The sequence below is a fragment of the Entelurus aequoreus genome, linkage group LG26, assembly GCF_033978785.1.
Source record: "Entelurus aequoreus isolate RoL-2023_Sb linkage group LG26, RoL_Eaeq_v1.1, whole genome shotgun sequence".
NCBI lineage: Eukaryota > Metazoa > Chordata > Actinopteri > Syngnathiformes > Syngnathidae > Entelurus > Entelurus aequoreus.
In genome coordinates, this window is record NC_084756.1 from 39,979,557 (window position 1) to 39,997,328 (window position 17,772).

Below are 17,772 nucleotides of genomic sequence, written 5' to 3' on the forward strand. Positions count from 1 at the left end.
CAATACATTTTGTCTAAGTCTAAGTCTACAACTACTCCCACCTGGAAAATACAGCTGACAACCCACAGGGTGTGTCGTGCCAGGCTGGAGACTGGTCGGACCTGAGGAAGTGTGCATTGGCTAATTCTATTTAATCTGATCACAATTCGGATTAGAATGTCACTGTGTACATAGACCCTGAAAAAAAAAGGGCCAATTATGACGTGCGTTTACATGCATCATACCTTAATTCGGAATACTTTATTTTGGCATGTGCAGCACATACCGTAAACGGAAGTAGAAAAAAAAGAAGCCGTGGCTTCCGCTGTAAACAAACATGGCTCTCTGCCTTTCTGCCTCTCTACGTTATTTGACTATCAATTTTTCCTTATGTTCGCTACTTTTGTTTTACCTCTCTTTTTTTAAATGAAGCTGTTCTGTGCCCTTCATGTTGTGATATGTACAGGATGCCACGCGTCTTTAGGTTAGGACATTCTGTGTACGTTCCCGAGGCTAGCAGTTAGCACTTGGAGTAATTGTAAGGCCATTGAGCTTATTTGACGACAATTGGATCCCTTCTTTTATTGTTATATTGACACATAATTTTCAAGATCATATTTTTGTTTTTTGCACAGGATCAACCCTAACTTTCGGAGAAGTGTTTTCATGCGCTCAAATCTGACTGATAAAACCACCTGTCTCGATCGGAATGAATTTTAGATTCGATCGTGTGTGATCGAGTCAGAATAATCTGAATGGCGTGTATATATATAAGAAGCTTTTTTATTCCAGTTAGGGTTTTAATCCATTTAATTGTTTCCAAGTGCACAAGGCTAATAATCGACGTCCCATTAGGGTTGTGAGTTTTTCCTTGCCCTTATGTGGGCTCTGTACCGCGGATGTCGTTGTGGCTTGTGCAGCCCTTTGAGACACTTGTGATTTAGGGCTATATAAATAAACATTGATTGATTGACATTGAATAAAGCGAAATCAAGAAGGTTGGGTAGCTCATTGGCGTCGTAAACACAATGAGAGGTAACAGTCTATGCCAGCTGAGGCCAATCAGCCTAAATAGTATGCAACCAATTTGGAGCAGGTGCTGCCAGTCTTCCGAAGCCAGTCGCACGCCACACTGCAAGAGAAAAAGAGGAAAAGAGGCGAGGAGAGCAAAACTACAACAGCAGGGACAGAATACAATAGTTCTAAATAAACTAACATTGTACACGAATCGTATCCGCAACCTCAAATTAAATTCAAGTGATTTTATTTGTACCCGAAGGTAGAACTCTTATTTGTTTGTGATAGAGTGATTGGAGCACATACTTGTTGGTCACAAAAAACATTCATGAAGTTTGGTTCTTTTATGAATTTATTATGGGTGTACTAAAACTGTGACTAAATCTGCTGGGTCAAAAGTATACATACAGCAATGTTATTATTTGGTTACATGTCCCTTGGCAAGTTTCACTGCAATAAGGCGCTTTTGGTAGCCATCCACAAGCTTTCGGCAAACTTCTGGTTGAATTTATTTTTGACCACTCCTCTTGACACAATTGGTGCAGTTCAGCTAAATTTATAGTAAAGAAAATATGGTAAAGGAATGGATAAAAGAGGATTACCTCCAAATTCTTCAGGACAACCTAAAATCATCAGCCCAGAGGTTGGGTCTTGGGCACAGTTGGGTGTTCCAACAGGACAATGACCCCAAACACACGTCAAAAGTAGTAAAGGTATGGCTAAATTGGGCTAGAATTAAGGTTTTAGAATGGCCTTCCCAAAGTCCTGACTTAAATGTGTGGACAATGCTCAAGAAACAAGTCCATGTCAGTAAACCAAAAAATCTAGTTGAACTGCATCAATTTTGTCAAGAGGAGTGGTCAAAAAAACATTGTGCTACATAAAGTTGTACAATTCGGCGTATGGTTCAGACAAGGATTTGTGGAATAACCCAGACTTGGGTTGCAAATAACGACTATTTTAATAGTTGACGAGTCATCAACTACTTAACGATTAGTTGACTAATCCGATTATGAAACCAACACCTATTCAGGAATTCTAATTTATCATTGCCTTTTAAATAAAGCTTGAAATATTATTACCGTATTTTCCGGATCATAGGGCGCACCGGATTATAAAGCGCACTGCCGATGAGCGGGTCTAGCCCAGTCTATTTTCATACAAATGGCACACCGGATTATAGGGCGTATTAAAGGAGTCAAATTATAATTTTTTTTTCTAAATGTAAAACACTTCCTTGTGGTCTACATAACATGTAATGGTGGTTCCTTGGTCAAAATGTTGCATAGATTATGTTTTACAGATCATCTTCAAGCCACTTTCTGACAGTCGCTTCAGGATGCGCCGTTTTGTGGGCGGTCTTATTTACGTGGCTCACCTTCGACAGCGTCTTCTCCCCGTCGCTTTGTTGTAGCGGTGTAGCGTGCAAGGACGGGAGTGGAAGAAGTGTCAAAAGATGGAGCTAACTGTTTTAATGACATTCAGACTTTACTTAAATCAATATCGGAGCGGCATCTCCTCATCCGTGGCTCACTAGTGCAATAACAACGCCGGAAATGTGTCCCGTGAAAAAACGTCCGACCGGAACTCTCTAATAACTAAAGTTCCTTGGGTGAATAATGTACACTCACTACACCGGTATGTTTTAGCGCTTTCATGGCGAGTTCACTGACAGATATAAGTAAGAACTTTACACTACTTTGTATTAGAAATGGCAACAAATGTCACATAACAAGAAGATAGAGAAAAAGAAGAAGCTTATCGACTACGGTGTTGGCATGGACTACAATGGCGAACGTGCGCAAATTCTCAGGACTTATGCAGATGCCAAATACACATCAGCAGGTACTAGAAGGTAAGCAAAGTTGGTTTTGCATAATATCGCTAAACAAAACGCCAGATAATATGTCCGCTAAAAGGTGCTTTTTTGCGGTCCTTATACACACACCATATTAATACTCGTAAATTGAAAAAGAGTACGTCTGACCATAGTAGCCGTAATGCTCCGACAATCCATCAAGCTTACTAAAATCGTACTAAAATTTGATACTCCGACAATTAAAACAAATACAATTCAACTAAACTAAGAATCAACAGAAGCAAATTACCGGTAATTTACAATTGTAATAATTTAATTTGTATTTTTTTACTTACCTTTTATGTCTCCCACTACGTTATTCCTCTCTACTACAGTTTGTAATACATTATGCAAATGAGGCATCGATCAACTTCTATCAACTTTCATGACAGCCAATAGTTACTTTCCTTACTAAGGAGTTGGCAACACTAGAAGATGAAGAGAGATCAGAAGAGATTGAAGACAGTGCGGATGGAGATGTAGAAAAGATACAAATTGAGAATACAGACGCAGAGGATAAGACAGAAGAGCCAGCCGATAAAACAGTGGAGATGATTTTCATTTCTAACTTCTGGTTATTTAAGACCAGGCCAAAGTGCAGGAAGAGCTGTTGGAAGTCTTAGGTATAAATCGACGTTAAAAAAAGGTCAAATCGGTGTTAAAAAAAAAGGCCAATTTCTTTTTCAAATGCATCATGCCACCAGAGTCTCACTCTTGTCATTTTCTGACACTTGGCAGCCCAGTCACACTCACATTTTAACAGCAACATCATGTTAAGTTGGCCCAATATTCGCCAAAAGACAGCTCGCACGTGATTATGACGTATCGTTACATCCTTATTACGAAGAGAGAAAATAATCGTAACGTCCGATACATAAATCGGATTTTTTGTTAAATATTTTTGTGTACCCGTTCACGTGACAAAAAAAAAGGGATTTCTGGTTGTGAACAGTATGTGTCCCTAAAGTTTGAAAAAGTCAAAGATTTGAAAAATTCGGAATTGTGCTGTTTACATTGACATAAAAAAATCAGATACACGCTAAATTGTATATATATATATATATTTTTTTTTTTCTCCCAAGATGGCGCCGCTGTAGTGGCTGCTGGTGGCAGGAGCTCTGTGCTCTTGTGTCATCCTTTTGTGTTCCTGGTGTTTCCCTCTTGTTTTCATGTGTTTTTTTTGGTTGTTTTTTTTGCCTTTTGGTTCGGGACCCTTTGGGACTGTGTGACAAGGGGTGGCAATTTCATGACGTCCGCGGTGCTTTTTTGTGAACGTCTGGATCTGCCTCCTGGGAGCCTTTTGGCCAAGGAGACCAGCTGCTGGGTCTCTGCCACACCACAGTCCATTTGGAGAGACTGGAGGAGATACCTCGGTCTTCTTAGACGCATCCTCGCTCATCCATGCGGACTGGACACTGGCCGAGAGTTATTGGGCGGCCGAGGGTGGAGTCGGCTCTCTTGGTTGCTTTGTTGGGTCGGCTCCTGTCTCTGGCCATGCTCCCCCACCCCAGCAGACGATGGCGTAGAACACCGCAGAGGCCACCACAGTGTATATGTTTCTTTATTTTTAAATTGTTGGTTGTTTTTACTTTTGTAGCTGTATGTAGAGATGTCTGGTTGCATCAGCTCTGCTCTTTTAAAGGCCTACTGAAACCCACTACTACCGACCACGCAGTCTGATAGTTTATATATATATATATGCCAATACGGCCGGGTTAACTTATAAAGTGCAATTTTAAATTTCCCGGCAAACTTCCGGCTGAAAATGTTTCGATATGATGACGTTTGCGCGTGACGTCAACGGTTGAAGCGGAAGTATTCGGAGCCCATTGAATCCAATACAAAAAGCTCTGTTTTCATCTCAAAATTCCACAGTATTCTGGACATCTGTGTTGGTGAATCTTTTGCAATTTGTTTAATGAACAATGGAGACTGCAAAGAAGAAAGTTGTAGGTGGGATCGGTGTATTAGCGGCGGACTACAGCAACACAACCAGGAGGACTTTGAGGATAGCAGACGTGCTAGCCGAACGACCTCACTTTGACTTCCTCCGTCTCCGGGCCGCCAACTGCATTGGTGATCTGGTGAAGTCCTTCGTCGTACCGTCGATCGCTGGAACGCAGGTGAGCACGGGTCGTGATGAGCAGATGAGAGCTGGCGTAGGTACAGAGCTAATGTTTTTAGCATAGCTCTGTCGAGGTTCCGTAGCTAAGTTAGCTTCAATGGCGTTGTTAGCCACAGCATTGCTAAGCTTCGCCAAGCTGGAAAGCATTAACCGTGTAGTTACATGTCCAGAGTTTGGTAGTATTGTTGATCTTCTGTCTATCCTTCCAGTCAGGGACTTATTTGTTTTGTTTCTATATGCAGTTAAGCACGATGCTATCACGTTAGCTCATTAGCTAAAGTGCTTCACCGATGTATTGTCGTGGAGATAAAAGTCACTGTGAATGTCCATTTCACGTTCTCGACTCTCATTTTCAAGAGGATATAGTATCCGAGGTGGTTTAAAATACAAATCCGTGATCCACAATAAAAAAAGGAGAGAGTGTGGAATCCAATGAGCCAGCTTGTACCTAAGTTACGGTCAGAGCGAAAAAAGATACGTTCTGCACTGCACGCTAGTCCTTCACTTTTACGTTCCTCATCCACAAATCTTTCATCCTCGCTCAAATTAATGGGGTAATCGTCGCTTTCTCGGTCCGAATCTCTCTCGCTGCTGGTGTAAACTGTGCAAATGTGAGCAGCCCTTCCTACGGTGTCGTCACGCTACTTCCGGTAGGGACAAGGCTTTTTTTTATCAGAGACCAAAAGTTGCGAACTTTATCGTCGTTGTTCTATACTAAATCCTTTCAGCAAAAATATGGCAATATCGCGAAATGATCAAGTATGACACATAGAATGGATCTGCTATCCCCGTTTAAATAAAAACATTTCATTTCAGTAGGCCTTTAATGTCTTTAATGTCCTTTTGTGTTCTTTGATGTTTCCCTCTTACGCACATGCTTATGTGTGCTATGGCTATGAGTCCCGACTGTTTTTTTGTTTTTCTCACCCCCCTAGCGTTTACCTGTTTCTCATCTTTTGTTGGCAGAAAGTTGGCAGACCCGTCAGCGATCCTGTTCGGTCTCCCTGTAATGTTTGTCTGATCTTGATTATTAAAGTATTTCTGATTCTGATTCTGATTCTGATATGGGCAAACAAATCGGAATTGACCTGCAGTGTGAAGCCTTAGCCGACAGTACTGGACTAACTGCCGATACCACACTGCACTGTCCAAGAGTCCCAGCAAGATGTTAGAATGAAATCTTCTTTTTTGTTCTCATTTCAGCCGATATCTACCCAAAGGTGTATCACAGCTGTTTCTTCATCGTCACATACTTTGCACCTTTGTGCCTCATGGTTCTGGCCTACATCCAAATATGTCACAAGCTGTGGTGTCAGCAGGTGAGTAGTCCACCTGCCAGCACGACCACAGTCCACTCGGAGCAGCTGATTGTATGATTTATGCGCCTTTTGACAGATTCCTGGCAGCACGTCAGTCATGCAGAGGAAGTGGAAGACAATTCAGTGCTCCGTCTCCACCCCCGGGCCGGGGGAGTCCGCGCGGGTCAAGACCAGCACGGTCTGTGCGGAGATCAAACAGATCCGAGCGCGCCGCAAGACAGCTCGCATGCTGATGGTGGTGCTCTTTGTTTTTGCTCTGTGCTACCTGCCCATCAGTGTGCTCAATGTTTTGAAAAGGTATCAGCATTCATTTTTTTTGTCTCCTAAATCTTGCATAATTCATTAGCAACAAAAGAGAGTCTGATTAATCGGACCAGCGAATTACATAGTCAGTACAGAGCTTCCGCCTTTTCTAAATTAAAGATTATTTTAATTAAATATGATATGATCCTTGTGATTTATTATTGATGCTTTTACTCAGCCTGATATTGTGCCTGCAGAGTGTTTGGGACGTTCAAGAACACCGATGACAGACAGACGGTGTACGCTTGGTTCACGTTCTCACACTGGCTCATCTACGCCAACAGTGCACTCAATCCCATTATCTACAATTTCCTCAGTGGTAAGTTTGCACACCAGCTGCACCAACAACACCGGCTCTTTACTGCGCTCTAACGGGCACTTCAAAGGCTGCATTCCCCAACATCGACGTTCATATCAAGCATCCATGAAGTGAATACACATTTGTTTGTTATTGCATATTTGTTACGCTACAGAAGCTTACATATTTTACATTAGCTTTTTCGTAGAGTTGTTGCCTTTGATGCAGCATTACTAGAACAATTCAAACTTACTGTTTATACTTAATATAATACATTAATTTATTACATTTGGCATACTATATTATGTTACTGTATGTTGTTTTATGTTGCAGCCTTGTGCATACTAATATAAAAAATATACTATTTGATATTATTGTATATACTATATCAGGGGTCACCAACGCGGTGCCCGCGGGCACCAGGTAGCCCGTAAGGACCAGATGAGTAGCCCGCTGGCCTGTTCTAAAAATAGCTCAAATAGCAGCACTTACCAGTGAGCTGCCTCTATTTTTTGAATTTTATTTATTTACTAGCAAGCTGGTCTCGCTTTGCCCGACATTTTAATTCTAAGAGAGACAAAACTGAAATAGAATTTGAAAATCCAAGAAAATATTTTAAAGACTTGGTCTTCACTTGTTTAAATAAATTCATAATTTTTTTTACTTTGCCTTTTATAACTTTCAGAAAGACAATTTTAGAGAAAAAATAAAACCTTAAAAAGGATTTTAGGATTTTTAAACACATATACCTTTTTACCTTTTAAATTCCTTCCTCTTCTTTACTGACAATTTAAATCAATGTTCAAGTAAATTAATTTTTTTTATTGTAAAGAATAATAAATACATTTTAATTTAATTCTTCATTTTAGCTTCTGTTTTTTCGACGAAGAATATTTGTGAAATATTTCTTCAAACTTATTATGATTAAAATTAAAAAACATTATTCTGGCAAATCTAGAAAATCTGTAGAATCAAATTTAAATCTTATTTCAAAGTCTTTTGATTTTCTTTTAAAAAATTTTGTTCTGTAAAATCTAGAAGAAATAATGATTTGTCTTTGTTAGAAATATAGCTTGGTCCAATTTGTTATATATTAGACAAAGTGCAGATTGTATTTTAACCTATTTAAAACATGTCATCAAAATTCTAAAATTAATCTTAGTCAGGAAAAATTACTAATGATGTTCCATAAATTATTTTTTTTATTTTTTCAAAAAGATTCGAATTAGCTAGTTTTTCTCTTCTTTTTTTCGGTTGAATTTTGAATTTTAAAGAGTTGAAATTGAAGATAAACTATGTTTCAAAATTTTATTGTCATTTTTTTCGGGTTTTCTCCTCTTTTAAACCGTTCAATTAAGTGTAAATATCATTAATTATTAATAATAACATAGAGTTAAAGGTAAATTGAGCAAATTGGCTATTTTCGGCAATTTATTTAAGTGTGTATCAAACTGGTAGCCCTTCGCATTAATCAGTACCCAAGAAGTAGCTCTTGGTTTCAAAAAGGTTGGTGACCCCTGTACTATATTAACATTTTTGTTCCATATTTTCTATAATTTAAACAGACACCTGTTAACTGTTATTTTTTTAATGACTGTTTTATTACGTAGATGCATTTGTACTATTTCTTATGTGATAACCATGCAAAATTAATTCATACTAATACTTAAAAAATATGTCTATAAAAATGTCGTATGTAAATGTTCTGGAAAATGTGTATATGCCTTAAAACCTAATGGAGAAATGTGAACTATATACAGTCGTGGTCAAAAGTTGTAAAGAACATATTGTCATGGCTGTCTTGAGTTTCCAATAATTACTACAACTCTTATTTTTTTGTGATAGAGTGATTAGAGCACATACTTGTTGGTCACAAAAAACATTCATGAAGTTTGGTTCTTTTATGAAGTTATTATGGGTCTACTGAAAATGTGACCAAATCTGCTGGGTCAAAAGTATACATACAGCAATGTTAATATTTGGTTACATGTCCCTTGGCAAGTTTCACTGCAATAAGGCGCTTTTGGTAGCCATCCACAAGCTCCTGGTTGAATTTTTGACCACTTCTCTTAACAAAATTGGTGCAGTTCAACTAAATGTGTTTGTTTCCTGACATGGACTTGTTTCTTCAGCATTGTCCACACGTTTAAGTCGGGACTTTGTGAAGGCCATTCTAAAACCTTAATTGTAGCCTGATTTGGACATTCCTTTACAACCTTCGACATGTGTTTGGGGTCATTCTCCTGTTGGAACACTCAACTGCGCCCAAGACCCAATTTCCGGGCTGATGATTTTAGGTTGTCCTGAAGAACTTGGAGATAATCCTTCTTTTTCATTGTCCCATTTACACTCTGTAAAGCACCAGTTCCATTGGCAGCAACACAGGCCCAGAGCATAATAATACCACCGCCATGCTTGACGGTAGGTGTGGTGTTCCTGGGATTAAAAGCCTCCCCTTTTCTCCTCCAAACATATTGCTGGGTATTGGGACCAATCAGCTCAATTTTTGGTTTCATCTGACATCATATGAACAAAGATAAGACCTTCTGGAGGAAAGTTCTGTGGTCAGATGAAACAAAAAGTGTGCTGTTTGGCCACAATACCCAGCAATATGTTTGGAGGAGAAATAATAATAATAATACCTGCGATTTATATAGCGCTTTTCTAAGTACCCAAAGTCGCTTTACATGTAGAACCCATCATTCATTCACACCTGGTGGTGGTAAGCTACTTTCATAGCCACAGCTAAATGGTGAGGCCTTTAATCCCAGGGACACCATATCTACTGTCAAGCAAGGTGGTGGTAGTATTATGCTCTGGCCCTGCTTGCCCATATACCCCCATTATTTATTTTTTACTTTTTATTTTTTAAATTCGATCTCAATTCTGTACACTGCTGCTGGAATTTCAATTTTCCTGAGGGAACTCTCCTGAAGGAATCAATAAAGTAATATCTATCTATCTATCTATCTATCTATCTATCTATCTATCTATCTATCTATCTATCTATCTATCTATCTATCTATCTATCTATCTATCTATCTATCTATCTATCTATCTATCTATCTATCTATCTATCTATCTATCTATCTTTTCTTTATTTTCATAACTATTTACATTGTAGATTGTCCCTGAAGGCATCAAAGCTATGAATGAACGCATGTGGAGTTATGTACTTAACAAAAAAAAAGGTGAAATAACTGAAACCATGTTTTATATTCTAGTTTCTTCAAAATAGCCACCATTTGCTCTGATTACTGTTTTGCACACTCTTGGCATTCTCTCAATGGGCTTCAAGCACACCTGTGAAGTGAAAACCACTTTTGTTTTTCACTTTTGTTTAGGCAAGTTCCGTGAGGAGTTCAAGGCCGCCTTTTCTTGTCACTGTTCCGGACAAGACCAAGACAGACCCAAGAGGACGAGAGCTCGGATGAGCACGGACAGCCGAAAGTCGCTGTCGACCCAAGTGAACCACATGGACAACGTGTCACGCATATCGGACCAGGTTGTGTAGCGTCAGCGCAGCGGCTCTTCACGTTTACAACAAGCACTTGAATGCATCTTCCCTGTTCAAACTGGCTCTTACTTTGGATAAAGGGGGAACAAAAGGCCTCTGTAAATTTGCCCGCCTCCAGGAGTCGGTGATGAGTCTCTGGCTGTCGTCTCTATGACGATGTCACTCTTAGAAAGGCGGCTGTCAGTGTTCTTCTATTTGCGTTTACAGTCTCCACATACCTCCACATTTCTGCAACCCATTTTCTCACAATATATCTTCTCAAAGCACAAGAAATACAACTTGGATAGACCTTGGAGTAGTCAGTGTGCAACTTGTATAACAGTACAGAATTACTGTGCTGGGGCGGTATAGCTCGGTTGGTAGAGTGGCCGTGCCAGAAACTTGAGCGTTCCAGGTTCGATCCCCGCTTCCGCCATCCTAGTCACTGCCGTTGTGTCCTTGGGCAAGACACTTTACCCACCTGCTCCCAGTGCCACCCACACTGGTTTAAATGTAACTTAGATATTGGGTTTCACTATGTCCATAACGAACACCATGTTCAAACATAAGAGTGTCCATATGTGCACTTGGCACCAGGACACCCTAGGCTGCAGTTCCATGATCGACTTTGTAGTTGTGTCATCGGATTTGCGGCCTCATGTTTTGGACACTCGGGTGAAGAGAGGGGCGGAGCTTTCTACCGATCACCACCTGGTGGTGAGTTGGCTGCGATGGTGGGGGAGGATGCCGGACAGACCTGGCAGGCCCAAACGCATTGAGAGGGTTTGCTGGGAACGTCTGGCAGAGTCTCCTGTCAGAGAGAGTTTCAATTCCCACCTCCGGAAGAACTTTGAACATGTCACGAGGGAGGTGCTGGACATTGAGTCCGAGTGGACCATGTTCCGCACCTCTATTGTCGAGGCGGCTGATTGGAGCTGTGGCTGCAAGGTAGTTGGTGCCTGTCGTGGCGGTAATCCTAGAATCCGTTGGTGGACACCGGCGGTGAGGGATGCCGTCAAGCTGAAGAAGGAGTCCTGTCGGGTTCTTTTGGCTCATAGGACTTCTGAGGCAGCGGACAAAACGGAGGCAAAAACTCGGACATGGGAGGAGTTCGGGGAAGCCATGGAAAACGATTTCCGGACGGCTTCGAAGCGATTCTGGACCACCATCCGCTGCCTCAGGAAGGGGAAGCAGTGCACTATCAACACCGTGTATGTATGGTGAGGATGGTGTTCTGCTGACCGCGACTGCGGATGTTGTGGATCGGTGGAGGGAATACTTCGAAGACCTCCTCAATCCCAACAACACATCTTCCTATGAGGAAGCAGTGCCTGGGGAATCTGTGGTGGGCTCTCCTATTTCTAGGGCTGAGGTTGCTGAGGTAGTTAAAAAGCTCCTCGGTGGTAAGGCCCCGGGGGTAGATGAGGTCCGCCCGGAGTTCCTTAAGGTTTTGGATGCTGTGGGGCTGTCTTGGTCGACAAGACTCTGCAGCATCTCGTGGACATCGGGGGCGGTACATCTGGATTGGCAGACTGGGGCGGTGGTTCCTCTCTTTAAGAAGGGGAAGCGGAGGGTGTGTTCTAACTATCGTGGGATCACACTCCTCAGCCTTCCCGGTAAGGTCTATTCAGGTGTACTGGAGAGGAGGCTACGCCGGATAGTCGAACCTCGGATTCAGGAGGAACATTGTGGTTTTCGTCCTGGTCGTGGAACTGTGGACCAACTCTATACTCTCGGCAGGGTCCTTGAGGGTGCATGGGAGTTTGCCCAACCAGTCTACATGTGCTTTGTGGACTTGGACAAGGCATTCGACCGTGTCCCTCGGGAAGTCCTGTGGGGAGTGCTCAGAGAGTATGGGGTATCGGACTGTCTGATTGTGGCGGTCCGCTCCCTGTATGATCAGTGTCAGAGCTTGGTACGCATTGCCGGCAGTAAGTCGAACACGTTTCCAGCGAGGGTTGGACTCCGCCAAGGCTGCCCTTTGTCACCGATTCTGTTCATAATTTTTATGGACATAATTTCTAGGCGCAGTCAAGGCGTTGAGGGGATCCGGTTTGGTGGCTGCAGGATTATGTCTCTGCTTTTTGCAGATGATGTGGTCCTGATGGCCAGGATCTTCAGCTCTCACTGGATTGGTTCGCAGCTGAGTGTGAAGCGACTGGGATGAGAATCAGCACCTCCAAGTCCGAGTCCATGGTTCTCGCCCGGAAAAGAGTGGAGTGCCATCTCCAGGTTGCGGAGGAGACCCTGCTCCAAGTGGAGGAGTTCAAGTACCTCTGAGTCTTGTTCACAAGTGAGGGAAGAGTGGATCGTGAGATCGACAGGCGGGTCGGTGCGGCGTCTTTAGTAATGCGGACGCTGTATCGATCCGTTGTGGTGAAGAAGGAGCTGAGCCGGAAGGCAAAGCTCTCAATTTACTGGTCGATCTACGTTCCCATCCTCACCTATGGTCATGAGCTTTGGGTTATGACCGAAAGGACAAGATCACGGGTACAAGCGGCCGAAATGAGTTTCCTCCGCCGGTTGGCGGGGCTCTCCCTTAGCGATAAGGTGAGAAGCTCTGCCATCCGGGAGGAGCTCAAAGTAAAGCCACTGCTCCTCCACACGGAGAGGAGCCAGATGAGTTGGTTCGGGCATCTGGTCAGGATGCCACCGTAACGTCTTCCTAGGGAGGTGTTTAGGGCACGTCCGACCGGTAGGAGGCCACGGGGAAGACCCAGGACAAGTTGGGAAGACTATGTCTCCCGGCTGGCCTGGGAAGTGCTGGACGAAGTGGCTGGGGAGAGGGAAGTCTGGGCTTCCCTGCTTAGGCTGCTGCCCCCGCGACCCAACCTCGGATAAGCGGAAGAAGATGGATGGATGGATGGATGGACTATGTAAAAGCGCTTTTAGTCACTAGAGAAAAGCGCTATATAAATATAATTCACTTCACTTGTGCTTCAAAAGGTCACAGTGCATGTTGGAATGCATGTCTTTAATCAGTGGACCGCAGTTCTCTCGCGACGGCAGCACTCGTTCAGCACCAGGCTATGATGCTACCACGAGCCAGTAGGCAAGACAGTGACTTTCCTCCTCTCTTGTGTTGCCTGTTATTTAGACAATAATGATGGTTTGTTGAGTCATTTTCAGTGGATAGTAAATCAATACAAGCTGCACACTGACTACTCTAGCGCCATGTTTACGTTCCACAGTGTTTTCCCTAGAGAATATATAATACAATATTTGCTTAAATGTGAGGAGTGCACTCATTTCTGTGATGTAGTAGCATTTCAATTCATTATACAGTATTAACTCAGCTCAGGTATCACGTGGCCCCGCCTCCCTTTTGAGGGTGGGGGTGCTAAGGGACACTGCTAGCGCTCATTAACATTAGCATCTACCTCAACGCAGTACAGATTGTATTTCATTTAAAATCAGAAATACTGATGTGGAGTCAATCAAATTAGAGATCTGACATTAGCTACCTCAAAATATGATTTTTGTTTTCAAATTGATAGATTGTGCTGTCATGCGGAGCATTTGCAAGTTAGTATCTCAGTAGTCATAAAACAAACACAATTCACCAGATAGAGAATATTTATATTATACATTTATGTTTGTTTATCATTTATCACCATGCTGACCTGAATAAAGAAGGTTATTTGTAACATAGAAAAGTTTTAAAACAACAGGCTGTGTAGATTTGGCACACACTGAGCGAGTCCGAGCTTTTCTTCCTGTCTTATTCATAGTGGGCTTTTATTTGAGATGGTATTCTGGTTGCCTATATTTGGGCTGTCAAAGTTAATGTGTTCACTTGTGATTATTTGCAAAAAGTTATTTCAGATTAGTTCCGAAATGTATTTTGACAGCACATAAGTGCCCTCTGAGTTATGTTTATCGATGCGTTTCATCTATGATCTACTGGTGTACCTTGTTATTTGCAATATTACTGCAGAGTTTTTGAAAATGTTATATTTTACTATTACCAATTGTATTTGAATTATACAAGCAAGCGATGTGATTAGTTAAAATTCACAAATGTGATTTAAAAAGGTATCATTTTACAGCACTAATTAACTGTGTATAATCATGATTAATTACATTAAATTAATTCAAGTTTAAGTTCTGATTTAAAGACCTATCATTTTACAGTGCTCATGAACTGATTCATTACAATTAATCAACATTCATAAATGCGATTTCTAATATGAAAATCAAGCATTTTACGGCACCAGTGAACTGTGATTAATTACAATTAATCAAAATTCAAAAGTGTTATTTCTGATTTTAAAAATGTATCATTTTACAGTGCTAGTTAACTGTTAATCATCATGATTAGTCCGATGTTTGATTTGAAAAATATATAATTTTGAATTGTTAATGAAATGTGATTAATCACAATTAAAACTTATAATATTTTATTTAAAAAAATTATATTTTAATGTGTTGTTTAACTGTTCTCTCGGATATGCGGAAGAAGATGGATGGGTGGAACTGTTACTATTCTCAATTAGTTGAAATTTTAGTGTGATTTCTGATTTAAAAAGTTTTTTTTTACGGCAATAATGAACTGTAATTAATAACAATCAAATTTCAAAAGTGAGATGTCTGATTTTAAAACAAATAATTTGAAAGCACTAGTTAACTGTGAATAATCACAATTAATCCACATTTAAAAAGTGTCATTAATCTTATAAAAATCATGATTATTCCAAAGTTAAAAGTGTGATTTCTGATTTAAAAATGTATCGTTTTTACAGCATTTTTGAACTGATTCATCACAATGATTTTGGATTTCAAAATATATATGTGATTAATAACAATCAATCAAAATTTAAAAGTGTGATTTCTAATTTAAAAATAAATAATTTTAAAGCGCTAATTAACAGTGATTAATCACAATTTATGGAAATGTAAAAAGTGGGATTAATCTGATAAAAATCATGATTCCAAATTTAAAAGCATGATTTCTGATTTAAAAATGCATCGTTTTTAAGGCAAATAATGAACTGATTCATCACAATTAATAACAATTGAAAAGTGTGGTTTCTAATTTAAATATCAATCATTTTACAGCACTAATGAACTGTGATGTATCACAATTAATCAACATTTAAAAGTGTGATTTGTGATTTAAAAAAATAATTATTTTACAGCACTAATGAACTATGACTAATAACAATCAATCAAATTTTAAAAGTGTGATTTCTAATTTAAAATATGTCATTTTAAAGTGCTAATTAACAGTGATTAATCACAACTAATCCAAATTTTAAAAAATGGGATTAGTCTGATTTTTCGTTATTACAGCATTATTGAACTGATTTATCGCAATGATTTTAGATTAACAAATATACAATTTTGATTAATCACCATTAATCACACTTAAAAAGTATGATTTTTTGTATTTTAAAAATAATATTTTGTATGTGTTATTTAAATGTTACTATTCTGAATTAGTTGAAATTCAAAAGTGTGATTTCTGATTTTAAAAAATATTGTTTTACAGCAATAATTAACTGTGATTAATAACAATCAATCAACATGTAAAAGTGTGATTTCTAATTTAAAAATATATCATTAATCATTGGATTAATCATAACTAATCCACATTTAAAAAGTGGGATTGATCTGCTAAAAAGCATGATTATTCCAAATTTAAAAGTGTGATTTCTGATTTAAAAATGTATCGTTTTTACAGCAAATAACAAACTGATTGATCACAATTAATCAAAATTGAAAAGTGCCGTTTGTAATTTAAATATCAATCATTTTACAGCCATAAGGAACTGTGATTTATTACAATTAATCAACATTTAAAAGTGTGATTTCTGATTTTATAAATGTGTCATTTTACAGAGCTAATTAGCTGAGTTTAACTACAATTAATCCACATTTTAAAAGTAAATATCCTGATTAAAAAAAAACAACTTTTAAAAAGTAATCATTTTACAGAGCTAATTAACTGAGTTTAATTAAAATGAATCCAAATTTTAAAAGTAGGAATATCCTGATTAAAAAAAAAAGAGAAAAAAGTGTTTGACACTACTAATTTAAATATTGTTATAGGGTTTAGGTGAATTTTTCATCTTTTTTTGCAATCTGCTGCTCGCTCTACTGAAGGGAGACAAAAAGTCACGACCACAACAAGCTTGTGCTCTCTTTGTTGCTGTTCACTTGTTTTGTGACTGTTGTCCATGACGACAGAAAAAACAAATGTCTTATGTGGTGAACGTGTTCCTTTCTGACTCGTACTAAGCTAGCTCCCGCTGTTGTCTTGATATTTATCGCTTCTGCTGCCTTGTTTGCAGGATGCCATGTCTGTGACTTTATTTGAAACGGTATCTAATGACTGTAATATGGAGTGTTATGAAACATGTCAACCCTCTTCCATCCATCCCTGAGAGCACATCCATCAGGCCTGTGAATGGCGGGCTTTTCTAAGAAAAAGAAAAACTTTTTACCACGATAATGAATCGGTCGAATGCTGCTCTTCTTGCTTCCCGAGAAAACATTTTAGGCCTCTAAACAAAAAAAAATCACTTTTTTTTTTCCTATCAGGAAACGATGCCAGCTTTTTGAAAGGGCGCCACTTATGCCGCACTGAAGGAGACGAGGCGTACACTGGGAAAAGTGTTCTTCAACAAACATCAAACATGGCCCTTTTGGCTGCTAGATATTGGAATATTCATGCACATTTTCCTCCACATCAAGCAGCTTTTAAGAACATTTGTCTACATTTTTTTAAATTCATGTTGTCATTGTTTATTAAATATGTTCAAAATGTGTGCATACTTTGGTGAATGTGGGATTAATGTATTGATTTTGCAGCACAATGGTCATTGTTTTAACTTGTCAAATTGTCTTAATAAAAGCATCCATGTGATTTGATTGATTGCACTTGATTGATTGCTGTGCCTCTTCTTCAAAGAAAAATATATGAGAGATTTAGATTTCAATTCATTTCCAATATGGTTGCACAAGTGGAAATTGAGTATATGAAACTAAATTATTGGGAATAATAATTGATCATTGATCATAAACTATCATAAGTTATGTTGGAAACCGCATATTGAATATATAAAGGGAAAACTATCCAATTCCATTGCTATTCTGTATAAAGTAAGACACATGCTGAATAAGACATGTCTGCATATGTTATATTATTATTGTATGTGTCCATATTTAACATATTGAGTTGAAGTTTGAGGAAATGTTTATAGACCCAATAATTGAACTTTAAAAAAGGGTCATTCGAATAATACACAAAACGTGCTACTATGAACATACCAATCCATTATTTATAAGTTCTAATGTGTTAAAATTTTCAGATATTGTGTTTTTAAAAACAATGGAAATTATGTTTCGAGTAAAGAACAACAGCCTTGCAGCTTG

At 39.3% G+C, this 17,772-nt stretch overlaps 1 protein-coding gene and 1 long non-coding RNA gene across 2 annotated transcripts in view; both read left to right on the forward strand.

Moving 5' to 3' along the window:
* The window catches only part of LOC133643242 (orexin receptor type 2-like), a 65,172-nt gene extending 54,759 nt beyond the window's left edge, over positions 1-10,413 (forward strand). Inside the window, exons 4-7 of the mRNA XM_062037688.1 lie at positions 6,183-6,298; positions 6,375-6,595; positions 6,799-6,920; positions 10,244-10,413. Of these exons, the coding sequence (XP_061893672.1) occupies positions 6,183-6,298; positions 6,375-6,595; positions 6,799-6,920; positions 10,244-10,413 (629 nt within the window). The remainder of the gene's footprint in view (positions 1-6,182; positions 6,299-6,374; positions 6,596-6,798; positions 6,921-10,243) is intronic.
* Positions 1-17,772, forward strand: part of LOC133643537 (uncharacterized) — a 264,818-nt gene that overhangs the window by 137,384 nt on the left and 109,662 nt on the right. The gene's annotated exons all lie outside the window — the stretch shown is intronic.